General features: G+C 54.8%; 1 protein-coding gene across 3 annotated transcripts in view; it reads right to left on the bottom strand.

The window, feature by feature from the left end:
* Nucleotides 1–7,851: 7,851 nt before the first annotated feature.
* SLC39A11 (solute carrier family 39 member 11) overlaps nt 7,852–19,810 on the bottom strand; it is a 116,374-nt gene continuing 104,415 nt past the window's right edge. For all 3 annotated transcript variants that reach the window (XM_075044206.1, XM_075044207.1, XM_075044209.1), the window contains exons 8-10: nt 11,074–11,172; nt 9,785–9,943; nt 7,852–9,612 (exon numbers count right to left, since the gene is read on the bottom strand). In XM_075044206.1, the coding sequence (XP_074900307.1) occupies nt 9,534–9,612; nt 9,785–9,943; nt 11,074–11,172 (337 nt within the window). In that variant the 3' untranslated portion in view covers nt 7,852–9,533. The remainder of the gene's footprint in view (nt 9,613–9,784; nt 9,944–11,073; nt 11,173–19,810) is intronic.

Below are 19,810 nucleotides of genomic sequence, written 5' to 3'. Positions count from 1 at the left end.
CAGATGGCCATCACCACCTCCTTCGCGTGTTCCCTCCATCACCCTTCGCAGAAAATACTTCCCCAGGGCACAGGGGACCCGCAGGTTGTGCCTTCATTTCTCGCAGCCCCCGGCCACGGGTTTTGGGGAGGAAGGCATCCCAGAAACACGCGCTCGTCTGCACGGCGGCTCGATGGCAAGGCAGGGGGTCACTGCCTGCTGGGAGCCAGCGGGTCCCCAGCACTGGGGGACACTGGGCTGCATCGCCTGTCCTGCTCCACCAAGGTGGGACGCGCCAGGAGTGGGAAACGGCTGGTGCCGGCCTGACATCTCCGCGAGATCCTGGCGGAAAACAATAATTATAGGTGCAATAAAATGCTGAATATAGCTGTGAACAACGGCAGTAAATCAGCCCTGCCTGCCATTCAGAGCCTGGTCCACGGAGCCTCAGCCGCCGCCAGAATTAATTCTCTGTTTGCTATTTGCCCAACACGCTCTCCCTGGAGATAAGGGGGGAGCAAGGGACTGTAATTATCTCCCTGCCTTTTGTCATGTGCTTTTTTTGAAACAATTAAGGGATTGCAGTCAGAGGAATGGGGTGGGGATGGAGCAGAGCCAGGCAACCACTCTTCTGCGGGACCACAGCCCTCAGGACTTTGCAGGATCCATCCCGAGGCCACCTTCTCCCGGAGGAGCCCAGCACCTCCAGCGCTACAGCGAGGGCAGAGCCATGGAGCAGCCGGACACCCGGGGCTGTGCCAGAGCCCCTGGGGACAACCCAGACCTGCAGATCGCTGTCCCCAGAGCCCCCCAAAAAATCCCCCGTACAAACCCTTCCAGCTCTCCTCCCAGGAGCCCCTTGCAGCGTGCGTTGCTCTTGCTGGGGCAGCATCTCCCATCCCGGAGATGCCCATTTCCCACGAGGAGGGGTCGCAGGTGGGAAGCTGATATTCCTACCCCTGGCCCTACCTGTAGGCACCCTCCGGCAGAGCCATCGGAGGCTGATCCACTGCCGAGAGCCCCTGCAAATGGGATTAGGGAAAGGGATCAGCCCTTGCAGCCGCTCCTGTCAAGCCCATTTTGGGCAAAGCTGGGCTGGCCCTGCTCCACATCCCCTGCGCCCCAAAACAAGGGCAGCGCGAGCAGTGACTCCGAGGCACCTACGATGCACCAGGTATTATGTGCTCTCTCGAAGGCTGGGATCTGCCAGCAGCTGCCTGTGAAAGGGAAGGGCGAAGCCTGGAAGGCAGCTCTCTCCCCATCCAGTTCAGCTGGTGCTCCAGCGAAACAGGTACCTTATGATTAGGGTTTTTTTGTGAAATGTTAAACATCTGGAGCTCAGCGGTACAAGGCAGCCTTTGTGCAGCTGGTAAATTATCTGCAATAAAACAGCACTTGTTTCGGAGAGCTTCAAGAAGAGGGGGAGGGAAAAAAAAAAAAAAAAAAAAGATGAGAGAGAAGCCACCCCCACCGGAGGAGGAACCTCAGACCTCTGCTTTTTCCACACTGTGTGGGGTGAGTGGGCAGCTGGCCATGTTAACAGCAGCCCGAGACCCTGCAGAGACCCCTCTGTGCTGACCGCACCTAAAACCTTTGCAAATGGGGTCTCTCAGCCCAGCTGTGCCCGAGCCGAGGCACGCGGTGCTAAGCAGCCCCGTGGAGCTGGTCCTGGCCGTATTAAATAGTTGTGATTAAATACTCAGCATTTGGCTCCGGAAGGGACGTCGTCCCCTCCCGGCTCACAGCTTTGCAGCAGAAGGTAGCGTTTCTCGCTGGTATTTTCAGATTTCTTGATTTGAGAAGTGCTGATCGAATCATAATTAAAAGGGACCTGAAAGGTTGATGTCCTTAAGAAACGAATGCCCAGCCCATGCTACACAGCCAGCGCCGAGCCCGTGGGGTTTGGGGAAGCTGGAGCTGGGGGTCCCGAGGTCCGGCGGAGGCTCCCGCTCCCTCCCGCAGCTCCCGAGCCGCAGCATCCCGCTCCCGCTCCCCAAGGGAGATTGCAATGCTCCACCTCATCAGCTTGTCATCTTGTCTGAGCACAGCGTGTGTCTAACCCTCGAAATGAAGAGGCAGCTGAGTTCGGGAATTTTGCATCTTTCCTTGGCTGAAAGGAAAGGCAAGGCAGCACCTCCTCTATTTCCTTCTGGAGCTACGAGAGGTTTAGATACACCACGTATTTTGGCGTGCAGGGGGACTCTTCTCGCCTTTGCACAAAGCAGAAGGGAAAAACATTTGCATAAGGAGAAAAAAAAAAAAATCCCTTTTGCTCACCCACCTCTTCTGAGCCTGGGGAAGCAGCAAGAGCAAGGACTGGTCTCAGAGGCAACCAAACACCTTGGGGGATTCGGAGCCAAGGTCCATTTAAAGAAATGAAGCACGCTTGGGAGGGCTGGGAGTTCTCCCTCCACCCCACTCCAGGGGAAAGGGACAGGGACAGGGACAGGAGGGCACCTCGCTGGACCAGAGCATCACTTCAGGCTCCCAGTACCACAGTGGCCACGTCCCTGAGCACCCCATGAAGCCAAACTGGGCTGGAGCTGCTGCCAGCTGCACCCGGGGAACCGGGCAGGAGGAAAAATCCCCCAAAATCTCTTTGTCTCCTTTCCACCCACCAGTGCTGCCTTTACACAGCAATTACCGAGGCCTCGGGGGCTTTCACACCCAGTCACCTGGGCCTCCTTGTTCTAAACAACTTAATTTGTTTAATGACTTGGGAGGCCCCGGGGCCCCTTTGTTGTCTGGATTCGTTTCCCTGGTCTCCAAAAGGTTTTTCTCCCTGGTGCAGGCAGCCACCACCCAGAACTGGAGGGCACTGGAGGGCTTTTGTGAAACCTGCACCAAGACAAGTTTTAGAGACATCACCCCCCCCCAATTCCCGGGGCTCTCTGACCTCCACGGACACGCCAGCAACTCTGGATTCAGGGGAAAAGACCCACAAACCCCTCTGGAGGGTCTGTCCATCCACCGGCAGAGTCAAACCACTCGGTAGGGCTGGAGGCAGATCAGCTCCGGGACAAGTGACGGTCTGGAAAGGAAAGGCGAAAACAAAGCGCGTTGTGAGATGCCGCTTTGTGCTCTAAGTGCAACCTCACGCCTGCCGCTGCTGCCAGCCCAGGTTGGGAGAAACTGGGATGCTCCAGCCTTTGCTGTCGTTTTAACCTTGGGAAAGAAAGGGAAAGAAAAAGGGGTGGGAGTGCTGACGCCTGTCCTGCGTGGAGCTGGGGGAGAAGAGCTGGGGCTTGGGGCGGCGGAGGTGGGGGTCCTGGTGGAGGTGGGGGTCCTGGCGGAGGTGGGGGTCCCTGGGGGAAGCCCAGGGCGGTGGGGAGTCCCGCACCCCAGCCGTTACCAGCACCTCCCTCCATTGTTTCCCAACCAGCGTTTTTCCCTATGACCTAATCTTCCCTTGGCTCTTGCTGGTAATTTTATGGCAGGGAAATTATTTTGCAGTAAAAGGAAAGCAGATCCAGGCCATTCTCTTCCCTCCTGTTTTCATATGGGTTTTGGAGCGACGGTTTTGTTTTCTGCTTCAGGCACAGCAGAAGGATTGTACGAGACGAGATGGGGAGCGAGCGTGTGTCAGGTCTGTAACGCTTTTGTTGGTCCTGTAAGAACACAGGAAGGCAACAGCGAGAGAGAGATTTAAACAATTCCCCGTGCAAACCAGCTCTGGACACAAAAGCTTTTTAGTTATCATCAGCATTTTGTAAGATTATATTAAAATAAACCTTCAGGCTCGGTTTCCTGCTCTCAAGAACCCCCTCGTAGGATTATAAGGCACAGAAACATATCCCAGAGATCTCAACCAAGGACATACTAAGAATATTTTCTCCCTGTTCTTGTACTAACAACTGCCCTCCCCACTGTAAAAGCCTTAAAACAAGACAAGAGGCACTAGGATCGGAGCTGTGCAATGTGCAGATCCCACAGTGTGTAATTTTCCCTCTTTTCCTGCGAGGAACAACCCTCCAGATCAAAGAATTTGGAGCAGAGCCGTTCCTGGACCGATGGCATTTCACCCTCGTGTCGACCTTTCCCACCTCACACAACTCGTAAGAAACCGCGTGGAGAACGTCCCTCCGTGACAGCAGAGAGGAACCTTTCTGCAGTCACCACCCTTTTATCGGTCAGCTGAAATGAAGTTTAAGTAAAGCAACCAGGAGAAAGGCAACTAGCAGATCATCCATGAGCTACACTCCCACCAACCCAGCATGGACACAAGCACATAGCTTTTTGAGGGCTGGTTGGCCATGCAAGACTCAACCCATGTACTTAGAGAGTGCCAATATATACCTAAAAAGAGAGACTGGCACTAAATCCCCCCTAGCAACTCAACGACCCTGTCCTATCTGCCCTAGAAAAGGGTGCCCAGAGCCATAATTTCTCTTATTCCCTCCAGTCCCGCAGAACCAGGCTTGTTCCTGAGGTTGGGGGATCCACGTTGGGGATGAAGCCAGGCAATGTGGCACGGCCGGGGCCAGCGCGATGGGCTTGGGGCACCCGAGCAAGCTCTGAGGAGGAAGAGGAGCCACACGTTTGTTCTCGAGCTCGGAGCCTGCGTGTGTGCGCACGAGAGCGAGCGTCTCAATTTTAATTGCAGCCTCGTTGCCAAGTACAACAAAGTCCGCGTACAAAGAATAGAAGTCATTTTGTCTTCAGGTTTGAATTGTTTCTTTCCTAAGGGGAGGGGAGGGAGGTGAAAGCCGTTCCTTTATAAGCAATGACTCAGGTGCTACGATCTACCCTGGGCGCGCATCTTGCAAGCCCGAGTAATGTTTTGTGCCGTGTTTTGTTTGAACGGCGTGGGTCCTAATAATGGGATTATTGTTCGGTTGCGTGCAAAGCCCTCGCTTGGGGTTTTTCTGTCCCCGCCCAGCCCTGCAAACCGCAGCCGCCTTCGCCTTCCCCGGCATCCCGGCGCGGGCCGGCGAACGCCCGGCACCCGCGCGCGGAGCCCACGCGCCCATTCCTGCTCCCTGACTCACGGCACCGTGCACGGGGCGACGTGAGCCGTGTCACGCCGGCACGGGGAAAGGTGCGCTTTCCCTGCCCCGGTTGCACAACGGTAACCACGGCCCTTCGCCGCGTTCCCCCTGGCCGGCAGCGAACCGAGAGCTGGGCAGGCAGAAGGAGCTGCCGGCGAGGGAAGAGCAGCAGGCGAGTAGGCGTCGTGCCGCCGTGCCAAATTCCATGCCTGCCACGTGCCACCCGGTGTCCACCAGGAGCTGCCTGGCATTGCACGGAGGCAGGGAGCGTGGTGGGATTTGCCCAGAGCAAAAGGGACGGTGATTTCTCCTTGCCCCGCAGCTCCGGGCGGAATGGATCGGCCGCGTCCCTGAAGGGAGAAACCCAACGCGTTGCGTTACACACTCATAGCCCCAAATAATCCCCTCTTCAAAGCTCTAATCCCCCGGCAAACACGCGTACAGTGTCGTGCGCCCGAGCTATCAGCAGCCTCTCCATCCGCCGCTTAGTCATAAGCACAACCCGACGCTCGTCCCGGGCAGATCTCCCGTCTGCGGAGGAGTTTCCCTGTGGATTCCTCCATCGTCTTCTTGCCAGCCATTAACTACCCGACTGGGTACCGTGCCCACGGCCGTCCCTCAGGACAGCGTCTCGGTGGTTTAGCCTCTGAAAGAAAAAAAAAACCAAACACAAGAAAAGCAGCAAAATACACCCAGTGCTGCATCGGCGGGCTTTTTTGCGGCAACTTTGGTTGGCAAAGCTCTTCAAGCACCAGCTTCGCACCTGGGGCACACGTGCTTGCACACGCAGCGCCGATCCACCGCCAAGCTTTGCCCGCTGCCAAACGCAGCCACCTTCGGGGCTGTGAAGAATTGGGGGATTTTCCCAGTCTCAGCTAAACGCTCGGGTCACCCGCCTTCATTAGCAGGGCTTGCAAAACCCCAAAACATCCACAAAAGCATCAGCAAGCAGGCCACAAACCCCATCACAAAAGCACATACGTGCACTGTTTAGGAAAAGATCTTTACCTTTGGGGCTTGAGGCTTTTGGATGGAGAGGAGTCACAGTTTAAGTTTTCCTCCAGCCAATGCAAAAAGTTATTACATTTTAAGAAAAACAACAAGAATCTAAAGGTTTTGTATATGTGAGGCTTTACTGAAAAATTAGTAGGGGGGAGAGAAATCACCAGCATTGATGCTATAATTTAATACTACACTTGTACGGGGCTCAAAGGATATTTCAAACCGGTCCAGGCACCGCTGTGCCCCTCCAAAGGCTGACCGCCACCCATCAAAAGGATGGAAAGGCAGAACCCCCCCGCTCTGTGCTCACCACGGGCGTACAGCCCCGTGTGCTGCGGTCTGGGGGTTTCTCCCCATTTTGGAGCAGCAGAACCACAGGACGGCTTTTCCAAGGGGGCTCAGCGGCCGCTGCCTGTGATGTGGAGGGACCACAGCACTGCCAGAGCCCCCCCCAGGAGGACAAAGCCCCGGCTGCATCCCAGCACGCACATCCAGGCAAGGATTTGGGGCCAAGCACACCCCAGTCTCCCAAAATCCAGTTCCAACCACGGGATAACCTTTCTCTCTTTTCCCTCCAGCTCAGTCTCTGCGTGAGACCCGGCTTCTCCCGGCCGATGAGCAGAGCCCGTTCTCCATTTTGCGGGGCTCGGCTGTGTGTTTCTGTTGCCTTTGCTCTGAACTCCACCTTTTCATTGACAGCTGTTGTTTCCACGGGTAAATTCAGGCCTGGCCCCCGGCCAGCTTTTCAATCATACCAAGGAATAGATATATAATTTCATTCACCTCCAGGGTACAAACAGAAAAGAAGGATTTTCGTATGCGCTTTCTGCATCACCCTTCCCACTCGCTTCCTACAGGTCCAATGTACGTAATTATCTCAGCTGGCTACATCTAAGCGGGATGAAATGCTTTATGTGATATTAGCTCACAGCAATCTGATTACAAGACTGCCTTTAAATGTATAATGTGGGGGTTTTTTACCAACTTACACCACACGCCAGAAATCAAATAAGAAAATATCACCAGCAGTCTGCAAGAAATCCCGACCTGTGAACACCCCTGAAGTTTTTAAACTTCACACAAAGGCTTTCGGTGGAAAACAGAGGGCTGACGCTTCTAGTGCATCTAGAAACGAGGTGAAGAGTGGTGGGAGATTGCCCAGCCTTCCACCGGAGACACCGGCCACACGGGCAAAGGGCTCTTGTTCCCAGTCATGGGCTGCTCGCTTCCCTCTCCCTCCCCAGGGCAGGGACAGCTCTCACCTGGTTTGAGAAAGAGGGTCCTGACATCCCTTATTTTTCCCACCGAGAGTCATAACCCCAAATTTCCCCTGTGCCTGGAGAGACCCGGCTCATCTCGGGGTCCCTGGGAAGGTCGTGTCCCCCTTCCCATCCCTGTACCCCGGGACTGCAGCCCTCCGGGCTGCCCCAAACGAGCATCACGCTGCGGGATGCGGTCACAGCCTGCCGCGGGGCTGAGCCGAACCAGGGACGGCCCTGACACGTGTGTGCATGTGTGTGCACCCCCACGGTAGCTGTACCCCCAGGTCGGTGCAGGCAAAGCTGCTTTTTTACCCCAGGGATTTCTTGCCGTTGTTTTTTTCCGAGTCATAAGGCATGAAACCAGTGTCAGGCGTTGGAGCTGGGGGTGAGCTGGGCAGCTGCAGCAACCCAGTGAACACTAAAACACGCTCATGGGTGCCTGGATGAGGCACTGCGAAGCTGCCTTTCTTCAGCTTTTTTTTCCCTTTTTTTTTCTTCCCCGAAAAGGCTGCCTTCCTGGTTGAGAGGCAGGACCTTTGACAAGCCAGGAACAATTAAGCTGGAGAAAAGAAACGTAGCAGAACGGAGGGAGGAGAAGCAAAGGTACGGCTTTAAGGCATGAAAATAGATCAGTGCAAACTCTGAACTTCCCATTTATTGAAACCAATCACAGTTAAAAGGTCAAATCCATTGGCGAACAGTAGTTTTGTATCATCTATAGTGACACACAAATGAAGTACAAATGAAATCCAACCCCAAAAAAATAAAAATGAACCAAACAAAAATGCATGGCTCTAGCTTAGTTTATCCAAGCCTGTTCCCTTTGGCTGCCCTTCCTGCAGCTTCTCCGGCAGGACCCCCCCACACTCGCAGCCCCGCTCCCCCGAGAGCCCTGCGGCTGCAGAGGGACTGAGATGCAGGCAGCAGCCAGGCGATCCAGTTATTCCTGCGGAAAGGTCTAATCAATCTCTTTTTACTGAAGACAGAAGCATCCTTAGCGAAGAGGGAGGCATGGTTTACAGCATCCTTCCAACTTCGGCGTTTTGCTCCTCGCTGGAGCGTGCACCAAGCAGAGGGAGGGATGGGCAGGACTCGCTCCTCAGCCTGGAAGGGTCTAATCCTGCCTGCTCCAGAACGGCTCTTCAACAAGAGATGCTTGAAAAGCAGAGGGTGAAGAGGCAAGTATACATGGTGCATGTTTCTGGCTCTTCAGGTAGGATAATTAATTCACCCTGATGAATTATTTCATCCTGATGCTGCTCAGGAAGATGAGGGCTCCCGGCATGCTCTGGTCCTAACACAGCTCCGAGGTCTTCTGAGGGATGAAGTGTGACCAGGGCCACCGCTGGGAAAAACCTGCCTTGGCTCTTCGGGGAGTTATGAACCACTGGAACCAGCAGCCGTAAACCAGCAATCGCTCGGGAAGGCCAGACACAGTCACGGGCCCACGTGGAAACGTATCCTGCTGTACTGCAGTCAGGCAGCACATCAGCGACCACATGGACGACCGTACCTTGCCTTTTCAAAGAGTATATGCTAGAAAACACAAAAATTCTTCTTTCCTGTTCTTTTTTTTTCAGAGAAAACCTTGGGGTATTAGACACAGTGCATTGGATCAATGCCCACTTAGGAGATAAATTTAGGAAAAAATGACATTTCCCTCTTACAGAGATCCCAAGAAAATTCATTTTTATTTGCCTGGACTATTTGCATCTATCAAAACAAATACCCTAGAACATTCCCAAGGACCTGCAGGTTACACAAGACCTGCTATCCCACAGAGTGCTGTACGTGTTATCTTAGCCCTATAATGCCTTCCACCTGCCTTTCGAAAAAAGTGTGGAAATTCAGACTCTGTAAGGAGTTTACTCCATTCAAATGCCTTGGTACTTAACCACAGACCAGCTTAAACACACGACAGTTGAATTTCTAATCTTCTACAGAACAAAGATGATCAAAACCCAGAGCGACCTGACTCAGAAACCAGCCCAGCGCGGAAGGGAAAGGACAGGGTGACCTGCAGCCCAGCCGACGCGTCGTCCAACGACCCTCCCGAGAGGAAAAGAAAATCTGGTGGCGAAAGGAAACCAGGACCTGCGAGGAACCACCTGTATTTGTGCTTTGAAAACCATCGATATGACGTTGGAGGGGAGGAAGAGATATAAAATTATAGGAAATCAACACCAAACCAGATCCAAAAAATATATATACAAAAAAAAGTCCAGAGGATAACATGTGTCCGGTTCCAAACGCCGCCGCACAAATGGCTCTGAAGTCTTCTCCCGGGGAGCGGAGCGTTGCCCTACCCGAGCCCAACGTCCAGGGACATCATCACCACAAATCCTAATATCGAGGTCCAGGAAGCCAGCTTCCCGTTGCCACTGCAGGGAGAAAAGGGGAGGGTGTGAGCTCCTGGGAGCCGGGACCGGCCTTTTGGATGAGGGAAGCGCTGCTTTACAGCTCATCCGGGCAAGGGAAAGGATTCTTCCAGAGTCCTCTGCGCTTCCCTCCGTGTGTATCTGCCTTTAGTGGCGGGCACCAACAGGGTCTCACCTGGTCTGTGCCTCGGGGATGATATCATCCATCACCACGTAGACCATGGCTCCGGCGGCAAAGCCCAAGGCGTAGGGGAGGAGAGGCTCCGCCACCACCACGGCGAAGGCACCGAAAACGCCGGCTAAGGGCTCCACCATGCCGCTCAGCTGCCCGTACCTGCAAAAGACCGAGACTAAAAGCCACCAGGGACCCGGCGTGAGGGATGGCACAGCCCTCCTGCGGGGCTGCTGAGGGTCTGCAGCTCCCCATCCCACCGTCTTCCCTAACGTCACCGTGTCTGGGAGAAGGTCGGCCAGCCGGCCACGCCAAGCCAAGCCACCTGGATCATCATCACGAAGGTGATCTGACCTAACCTAGCTGATTTTTCCAGGAAAGGAATTAAGGCACGATCTGGTTCCTTCCCCCAAGAGCTCTGCGGGATTTGGGGATCCAGCTCACAGGCAGGGATGGGTCGGAGGGGAAACATTTCCAACCAGCATAGCTCAATCGCAAAGAGGACATCTGGCCACAGCCTCAACCAGGATGAAATTGTGTTCTTCGCTCTCATTTTCTTTCCCTCTAGGACTGCTTTAACTCTCCGGACCATGGGAACTCCCTTCCCGGCAGCAGCAATCCCGGTGCAAGTCCCAGCACCGGCTGCGCTTACTGAATTGGAGGTGGGTGGGAGGAAAAGAAAACAAAGCTTTGGCGGGAGCCGTTTCCAAGCCGTCCCCCTGCCCTCCCATCCATCACCCGGCCGAGCACACGTGCACGGGCAGGAACGCAGCCCTGTGCTCGCAAGGTTCATGCCCTTGGCTTTTTCACCTCAGGGAAAAGAAAAAATAAAAAGTGGGTTTGAAATCCAGCCCAGAGTGAAGTGAGAGAAAAAAATGAAACAAAAAAAAAAAAAAAAAAAAAAACTTCTAAAAAAAAAACCAAACCCCAAAAAACGTTTTAGGGCAGGATGTGGGAGCTCAGCAGGCAGCTGAAGCAGGATGGGGTGACCCACCGGGATCGCCGATGCATCCCTTGGGAGCTGGGGGCTTGGAGCTGAGCTTGGGCACTGCGGAGGGAGCAGGGCAGCGCTCACCGCCCTTCCTCAAAGCTGGAAACCAGCAGCACTCCCAACAGCAGCTCTCCGTGATGCCAAGAGGCGACCCGGCAGGTCTGGAGCAAGCCCATCCCAAGGGCAGCTCAATGACAGAGCAACGCAAATGGATACGGGGAAGAAATCTATAGGCACCCGCTCGTCAGGAGCTGCTGGCGGAGGGCTCTTGTTTCCACGGGCGAAGAGGAGCTCAGCTTACCAGAACGCTTTCCATGTTGAAAATCCAGCACCACGCAAAGGCAGGCTGACGGCCAGGCCCTCCGGGAAATTCTGAATCCCAATCCCGATTGCTAAGTTCCTATCCACACAAAAAAGCACAAATATATATATATATGTATGTATATATATGAGGTGGAAAGCACAGCCTGGAGTTGGCTGCTGCGAGCTGGGAAAAAAAAAAAAGACATTATTAAAGATATGCCTTTTGAATGAAAGCACAGCTAGCCCTGAGGCTAGTCATGCTAATATTTAACACGAACACAGAAAACCTCATCTTCAAAGAGCTCTGCAGCATTTAATCAGCTTCAGCACCAGCCCTGGGAGCGACAGAGACCAGACGGAGGAGAAGAGACCTGTCCAGGGAGGCCCCACGAGGCATTTCCAACCTGAGGCTTCTCGGGAGCCGCAGCATCCCTGGATCCTGGTGTTTGGGGTGGCCTCGGGCTCGCAGGTCCCCCAGAGTGTCAGGGTTCCTCCATCCCAGGGGGGCTTTGACAGAGGGGTCCCAACACAGCCCCCAGGGTGGCCAGACCCTCTCCCATAACCTGCCCCAGCTCTCACCGGCACCATCCTTAACCATAACCACCCCTGCGTGAGCCTTACAGCCATGGGGCTTGTCAGAGGAGAAGTATATTTCAGCCACAGGATTTCGCTTGCTTTCTCTCTTTTTTCCCCCTCTTGCATCCTATGGAAAGGCGGCACTTGGACTTCCAGAGCTGGTCTGTCCATCGGTAAAGCAGTACAGGAGGAGGCAGGCTGCTGTGAGGACCGTTCCTCCAGGCACAGGAGATAAAAAGCCTGATAAAGGGCGTTAGGCAGGCAGACACGGTGAACTTGAACCGCTCCAGGTAAAGCCCCACGTCCCCAGTGGCAGAAAACACAGCTCTTGGAGCTGACAACTGAAGGGTGGACAGGAGAGGTTTGAAGGCATGCTCAAGGGCAGAGGATTAGGTGAGGTTTCTCCTCGCTTGCCCTCTCCCCTTCGATACTTAGACCCAATACCTATCTCAGCATCCACCTCCAGAGCACCCAGCGCCCGCCGCTGCGCTCCCCGAGCCGGGAGCTTCTCCCGCGCAGTGACCCCATGGCGGGACCACCACGTCATCCGGAGCTTATCCAAAACGGCAACAGCTCTGCGAACAGCTGGCGGTCACGAAAGCTGGATTTGCAGTGGGAGGGTTTGTTGGATCTTCTATGCGGGAGGCAGCTGCACCCCAGCTCCGTGCACCAGCACCCCCCCCAGTGCTGTCACCTATCCTCAGCTGGGATTTGTTCCAGCCTTGGGACCAATCCTTCCCCTCTGCTCCACGGTCCCTTCCAGCTCGGCAGGAGTTTGGGCTTTTTGGTGAAAACCAGGAAATCGGGATATGGAGTTTTCTCCTTCACTCAAGGAACAAAAATGTTGCAAGCACCGAACCAAACGGGGCTTGTTTTTTATGGCATGGGCTCCTTAGGCTGAACGGCTCCATGAGAGCGAACGGTAACTTGTTCCACAGCTGGAGCATTTCTCCCATCACGGCTTCACTGGTGTGTGCTGGTGGAGCTGGCCGTGGCCCATCCCTGGGGGGAACACCGAGAGCGCGACCGTCCCAGGAGCCTCAAAGCTCCAGCAGCGAGATGCCGGGCTGCAACCTGCCCCAGCCCACGGCTCCAGGCAGGACCCCAGTGCCTCTCTGCAAGGTCAGTTATTCCTTTGCCAGCAGCTGAAAGCTCCCTTTGCTGCTTTAAACACTTGTTTCCTATTAGTAAAATAAGACTGGTGAGAAAAATCTCTCTGGGTTGTTTAAACTTCTACAAGGGTTTACAGAAGAGGGGAGGGGAAGGGGGAGAGGCTGTGGGTTTCCCTAACCAGGACAGGCTATTACAATCAAAAACATTATTCAAGGGAAAGAGAGAGAGAACGGAGGGGGAAAAACATCCCTTTTAGAAAACACTGGAGCCGCTGTCTGTGCGCTGGGTTTTTTTTTCCTCCTTCCCTCGCCTTCGCACAAAGCAGCTATTACTGGCCCCGACCACAACAAATTAATGGGGTGGGAGAAGGAGGTGTGAATGGAGGGGTCTGTACGGAAAGGGTGGTGAGACCCCCCCTCGCCCCCGGTCCCGCCGGGAGGAGGGAACCCCACGCTGACCCCTTGCCCCGCACCAGCCCCGGGGGGGAAAGAAAGCCCCGAGGGGCAGGAGGAAGGGGAATTTAACCCGGTGAAAGAACCAGCAGGAGAAGGTGGGTTTGCCCCTGCTCTCCTCCTCTTCTCTCTCCCACTCACAACCCTCGCAAAACCCATCAGGGCTCCCTGAAAGCAAGAACCGGCCCTGGCCCCACAGCTTGGGCCACCTCCACGGCAGCACCAGATGCCCAGCGGGTCTGGCACGTGCCGGGGATGGGGCCGCAGCCGTCTCGGCGAGTACAGCAAGCAATGGGCTGCGGTGAGCAACGTAGCAACGTGCCATCGTGCCACGGCACGCAAACGCCGCGGCAAGCAACGTGCGCCGGTGTGCGATGGGTGACGGTGTGCTCAACACCAACGGCCACCCAGTTCCCCCAGCCCTCGGCAGGGAGGCAGCAAGGTGTGCCTCCTCCCAGGTCAAGATTTTAACCCGTTTTTTCCCAAGAAACGTGGGTGTTGGCATCACGCTGCCGTCGGGGCAGGCATCGGGCGCAGGTACGCAAAGCTTCGGCGTGCGGCAGGGCAAGAGGCAAAGGCCACCGGAGACCCAGCGCCTGGCCACAGACGTCCCTGCGCGTGGGGTTTCTCACTCCTGCTGTGGGACACCCGCCTGGCAGAAGGGACTATCTGGGCTCAGCATCAGGCTGAGAAGGTCCCCATGTCATCTCCTGGCCTCCAGTCCTTCCATGTCCCCACAAATGTCTTTTGCTCACCCGGACCAGACTCCCCCATCCCTAGGACCGCTCGTTCCTTCGACGCTTCCTCCCACTGCAGCTCTGCCCAAACATTTCTCGGACTTTGGGGCCTTTTGAGCCTTTCCCAGGGACACTAATCTTATCAGGATGAGGATAACTCCATGACAGCATGGAGGCCAGGAACACACAAGCCTTCCTATTTGCTTTGCCTCGGTTCACTGCATGAAGGGTACCTCCACTCGCTGCCGAGGGGCCACCTCTGTTTGCCAAGCACAGCATCTCGGGAGATGTCCGGGTGCTAAGGCAAAGAATATTTACCTCCGATGCCCCAACTGTGAAATAAAACCATCCCAAGGGACATTCCTCTCCCCCTTTGCCGCTGAGCCGCGCACACCTCACACCTTCTCCATAGCTCCCGTGTCGAGCTGACGGCAACACGGTCGGTGAGAAAGCAACCGAATCAAAGCTGCATTGTGTACGGGGAAAACAAAGACGTCCTTATTACGGAAATAGGTGGGGATTCTTGGAAGGCTTCCCCCGACTGCAAAGAAATACATTGTAAAACAGATGCACAAAGACAGACTGGAGCAGCCTGGCCCAGGGGAGCCGAAACTCCGGGTGCCCACGGCGAGCTACGGGACACAGAGGAGATGAGAACGGGGAGATGAGCCATCGTAGCCAGAGGGACAATCATCAGGATGAAACATTTAGAGACATGAGGGTCTCTAAAGCAAGGAACGGGGGGAATAACTGATAGAGGGGTGCTAGAAGCAGATCCCATCTGGTCTGACGGGTCACCCGAACCCACCTAGAAGACATTTTGCAGACAGGGACGATAACCTGTGGCTCATCCCCAACCTACAAACATGCATTAGTCTAAAGAAAGAGCAGCCCAAGGGAAACTGCGCCGATCTTTGCCTGGGGATGCGCGTGCCCCGTTAGCAGCTCTGCCACCAGCACACTGGCCAACACGGGAACGGGAATGACACTTGGGTGTCTCCTCTGTTTGGGCACAACGGACTCAGGTGTCCTTGGAAGCATCCAGGATCAAGGAGCCAACATGCATTGGACATGTTACCTTTCCCAGCATTCTGCCTCAACTTCCCCGTCTGTAAAATGGTGGTGATGGCAGTGACATCCTCCGTAACCTTCTCGATCTGGGAACAGAAATGTCACTAGGACACATGCCATCTACGCACGAGCTCTGCAGGCAGCCAGCGACGCTGGGATGGGTCTGCCCTTGCGTTGGCTGATCCTTTTCTGCAGCAGAGCCCAGTGCTGCAGTTTTAAGGAAGAAAAGGTAAAACCGTGGCATCCTGGTGGAGCTCCACCGAGGACCAGCTCCTCGTGGTGAGAGGGAAAGACTCCATGGCCCCCGGGAACGTACCGGGGCTGGACCTCCTACCCCCAGCTCGCCTGCCAACTGCTGTGGCACCACGCTGGGAGACTCCAAGTTCACTTTCAAAAAAAAGTTGGCATCTCTGCATATTTGCAAGGTCAAGGCACAGAAAGCCTTCTATAAGCCTAAACCCTTGTTTTCAAGGGCCTATTCTTTTACAAACTGATTATGAAAGCAGGCTACATATTCTTAACAAGCCCCTTTTCACTACGGCTTTCAATTCCCTCCAGTGTATAATGTGCATGTGTATTCTTGCATGGCAGGCCCTTACATACTGTTTTGATTGTTATCGTCTTGCCATGAAAGGGCCGATTGTTTTGGGTTCCCAAGATTACATCATGGCTCCCACTCGGGCCGCCCGTCGAGGTGTTTGATCAGGGCTCGCAGGTGGGAAGGAGCTCTGCGGCGAGCGCGGGGCCCTGAGCGTTTCCCCATACCTGCCCTACCTGTTCAACACGGCTGCCGGCACGCTCTGCCCCGGCGTTACGGGAGGCTCTCACGCGAGGAGGCGGACGGGGAGCTGCCCCGGGGGGGAGAAGGGCGGCAGCGGTCGCCTTCGCCAGCCCCGACGGCCGCTGGACCGCGCTCCCACCCTGAGCAGCAGGCTGAGCCATCCAGGGGCGCACAGGGCTGCCGGGGAGTCCGTCGCTTTACGTGCTCGGCGTTTCAAAGGCCAAACCTGCAAAAGCAGGTGGGAGGATGTTACTCCCGCAGGTTTGCCCTTTGATAATGCAGTATCTTTCATCTCAAACGCTCAAAACCATTAAAAGAAAAAAAAAAAAAAAAAAGTGGATACAAACCTACTGTGCCTCCTTCTCCTGAGTGCAGCCACCAGCCCCATTACCCACGGGACAGAGAAATGCGTGGAACAACATGGAACCTATCCCAGGCAGGGGATGCAGCATGGAGCCCCATCCCAGGCAGGGGATGCAGCATGTGCTGCCCATCGCACGACGCCTTGAGCCTGAGAGCCCTCAGCTCTCCTCCTCACCGACAAAGAAACAACCAGGCTGGTAGCCACTGCACGATTTCCCAGTTATTCAGACATAAAACCAGACTGGAGGTTACATCTGAATGAAATCCGACAAAAATAGGCACCTTGGTTTCATTTGGAAGTCGGCAGCCGAGCCTCCACCCAAACCGTGCCACGAGCAAGGTGCTTTCCAAACGGCACCAGAGACAGCCAGCACGTCTGAAAGGAAACAACGAGAAGAGGAGAAGCGGGAGGAAAGAATTTGGGGCACCAACCAGAGGAAGAGCTGCAGAGATCAGGAGGCAGGAACGGGCTGGACGGTCGCAGGGACACCCATCTCCCATAAGAACCGCAAAAACACAAGACGAAAGGGGCACGGGTTTGAGCAGTTACGTAGCCTGTGCGCAAGCTGCTCCGCCAGCCTGCTCCTGGGAATAGAGGAATTCCCGTAGGGTCTCTGCGAGAGCTGTGCGTGGTAGGCACATCCCAATGGAAGCAACGCCTGCTCCCCCGGTACTCGGCTCTTTCGGCACTGCTCCTCAGTAGCCACTTCCATACCTCTTCCTACCCCTTCCCTCCCTCTTCCCATCCAATGGCTTGGGCTCCTAAGCAGCGTACCGCCTGGTCTGTGTCACATCTGCTTGCCTGGCCCTCTGCCAGCCTTAAATATACACCGCTCTGGATCCGCACGCAGTAAACATTTACAATTTCAGGAAATTTTACCCTTAATTTATCCCAAAGGCGCGTAAGCTAAGTTCAAAGTCGTAAAACCTGCTCTCCCCTCTGACTGCGGCAGCCGGGACATGAACTTTAGCTGAAGAGCAAGAAATTCTCCGGCTTTCCCAACACAAATCCCCACCGGGGCCAGGCCAGCTTGGGACGGGGCTGCCACCCACCTCCCCTCTCCGGCAAACCTCCGCTCCGGCATGGCTCGGGCCGGCGGGATGGGGAAGCCCCCGCGCCAGCCGGCCGGCTGCATCCTGCACACCAAGGTGATGGGGATGGGGATGGGTCTGTGCATGAAGCATCCAAACACATTCACGTGCCTGAGCTGGTTCCATCTTCAAGTTACATCACTCGGCTAAAACACGCAGGACTTTTTTTTTTTTTTTTTTTACTTTCCTTTCCCCAACCCTGCCGCGTGTTGGCGTGCTCTGCGTCCTACCCACGGCACACGTGTCTTTGCTAGACTTGCACAAGCACCGAGGACCTGTCCTTCCTCCCCTCCCGAATCCCAATTCGACCAACATCTAACACAAAGCTCAGCTCCCCGACCCATCTCACGGTCACTGCATCCTCTTGCACTCCCCCGAAAGGACTGATTCCCCCCTCCCCCCAAACCCTTCCCACATGAACCACCAAGTTGTTATCCTTATGGCTTAACTGGCCGAGGAAACCGGGGACTGGCACGCAAAGGTAGGCAAGCCCTCCGAGGCAGCTGGCTAAGGGTGCAAGAACACCCCACGAGATACGCGGTACACGTGAGGGTTGTCCCATCGGGTACCAGGCACTGCCAGCCTGGGCTCGGATGCCTTGCGGGGCTGCGGCATCTCCTCCCCATCCCAGCGAAGCCAGGGGGGGCTCAGCCGAAAGGACACGAGTCCGGACACCCTCCTCCAGCCGTGCCCTGATGCGAGCAGCTGCCAGCAAGAGCAAGTTCAAAACCTCGATGTCGGCTGGGGCGGGCGATAAGTGATAGAAACCGGGGCTGTGCACGGCCGGCCAGCGGTCATTGTTCTGTTACAGCAGGCGTGTATCTACCGCCGGATCGCACGGAGGGGTCCCATTGTCTAGGGACTATTTATTCCTCTGGGGTTTTAAAATCTGTATTCTTATCTGCCCGGTTATTCATGTAACTGTTTGATTTATGAGTCAGACTCACGCACAGGGTAAAAGTTCACATCTCCCCTGATCTGGAAAGCACAAAGACACGTTTCATGAGCTCCGTGTGTTCCTGCTCTCTTCTCTCTCGCCATGTTTTGACCTCGGCTACGCAGCAGGAAAGGCTCGGGGAGCCTCGGTGCTTTTTCCTGCTGCCAGATAAAAGCGTGAACGCGACCTGTGAGCGCAGGATCTGGCCAGCGTCGGCCGAGCCTCACCCAGCTCCAGCTCTCCAAGGCTGGTATCTGCAAAACGAGCAGGAGACGTGACCCAGGCCCTGGAGTCACTCCCTGCAAAACCCCCTTTGCAGGAGATGTAAGCCAGGAGGAATCGCCCTCGCCCTCCCGCTTGCTCTCACGGCACGTAATGAAAAGCAGGATCCATCGCACAGAGAAATTTCTATTTGGACAGTTATGGTCCACCTAGCTAAAAAGTTAACAGATACTGATAAACAGATTAAGACATCGCTTCCTATTCTCAGCATCGCTTCCCCATCGTATTTACTGGGGTTAAATTCATGCCCAAGGAAAGGGACCAGCCCAAAACCCAACTATTCCCAGGTCTGACGCTGGTGACATCGCCCGCGCACAAACGGGATCCCGGCAGCTGGCGGGTGGTCCCCAGCTCTGCCCAGCCCGGCGGGGAGGTGGGGATCCGGCCCGAGGTGGGATGACGGGTGGGTGAGTCCCCGGAGAGGCTCAGCCCCTGCGACGGGCTCCCCTCTGCCCATGCAGTGGGGACCTGCCTCAGTTTCCCTGTTTGTAAGATAAGGATAGGAAGGCAGCATTAAAAAGCAGCACGCAGAGTTGCAGGGCTCCCACAGTTGCTGTTATTCACAGCATCTTTCCTTTTTCAGAAGCATATCGATGACAAAAGAGAAAAAGCTCAGCGTCAGTAGGGGCCACCCCAAGCCCTGCAGACACCCAGCCCCGAAGCACCCTGTAAATCCCACCAAAGTGTTACAAGCAGAATGGCAAAGACCATAAAAAGAAGAGTCTGTGGGGACAGCAAGAGCTCGCACCTTGTCAGAGCCGGCTCCCGAAAGTGATGGCTTGGACAGAAATTTCTCCATTTTCGAGCAGAAACCAAGAACATCCTTCCCTGGCAGCCACTGAGGAGCCACAGGCAGCACCTTCCAACTCTAACCATCACCAGGAGGTTTCGGTTAAGACCCTACAAGTCAGAAGCACCTATTTTTAAATACTTTAAGAAGACCCTCATATGAGACCTCGTTAACTCTATTTTAAACAGCATCAGACTGCAGACAATTTAGATTTTTACATATTCATATAGGCACGCCCATAAATAAAGCGGGATTTAACGATGTGGCTGCATTGATCTTGGGTGGGGCTAGAGCTGGAGGGAGATACAGAACCTTATAAAGGTTATTAAAATATTTTTTAAAAAATTAAACACACACAGAAGCTGGGTGGTCTAAAAGCAGGGCTGGGATTATGGCCCACCTATAAAAATTCCCAATAATACCTGCCAATTAATGTTTATAGCTTCATGCAAAAATACCAAGCCTCTCCTTTTTGTATGAATCTTTTAATTATAAGCACGTTTCACATAGAAAATGATTTTACATGCCATGGAAATCTCAG

Source organism: Buteo buteo, chromosome 13, assembly GCF_964188355.1.
Source record: "Buteo buteo chromosome 13, bButBut1.hap1.1, whole genome shotgun sequence".
Taxonomy (NCBI): Eukaryota; Metazoa; Chordata; class Aves; order Accipitriformes; family Accipitridae; genus Buteo; species Buteo buteo.
The sequence above is the reverse complement of the archived record's forward strand: the minus strand, read 5'-3'. Positions and strand labels throughout refer to the sequence as shown.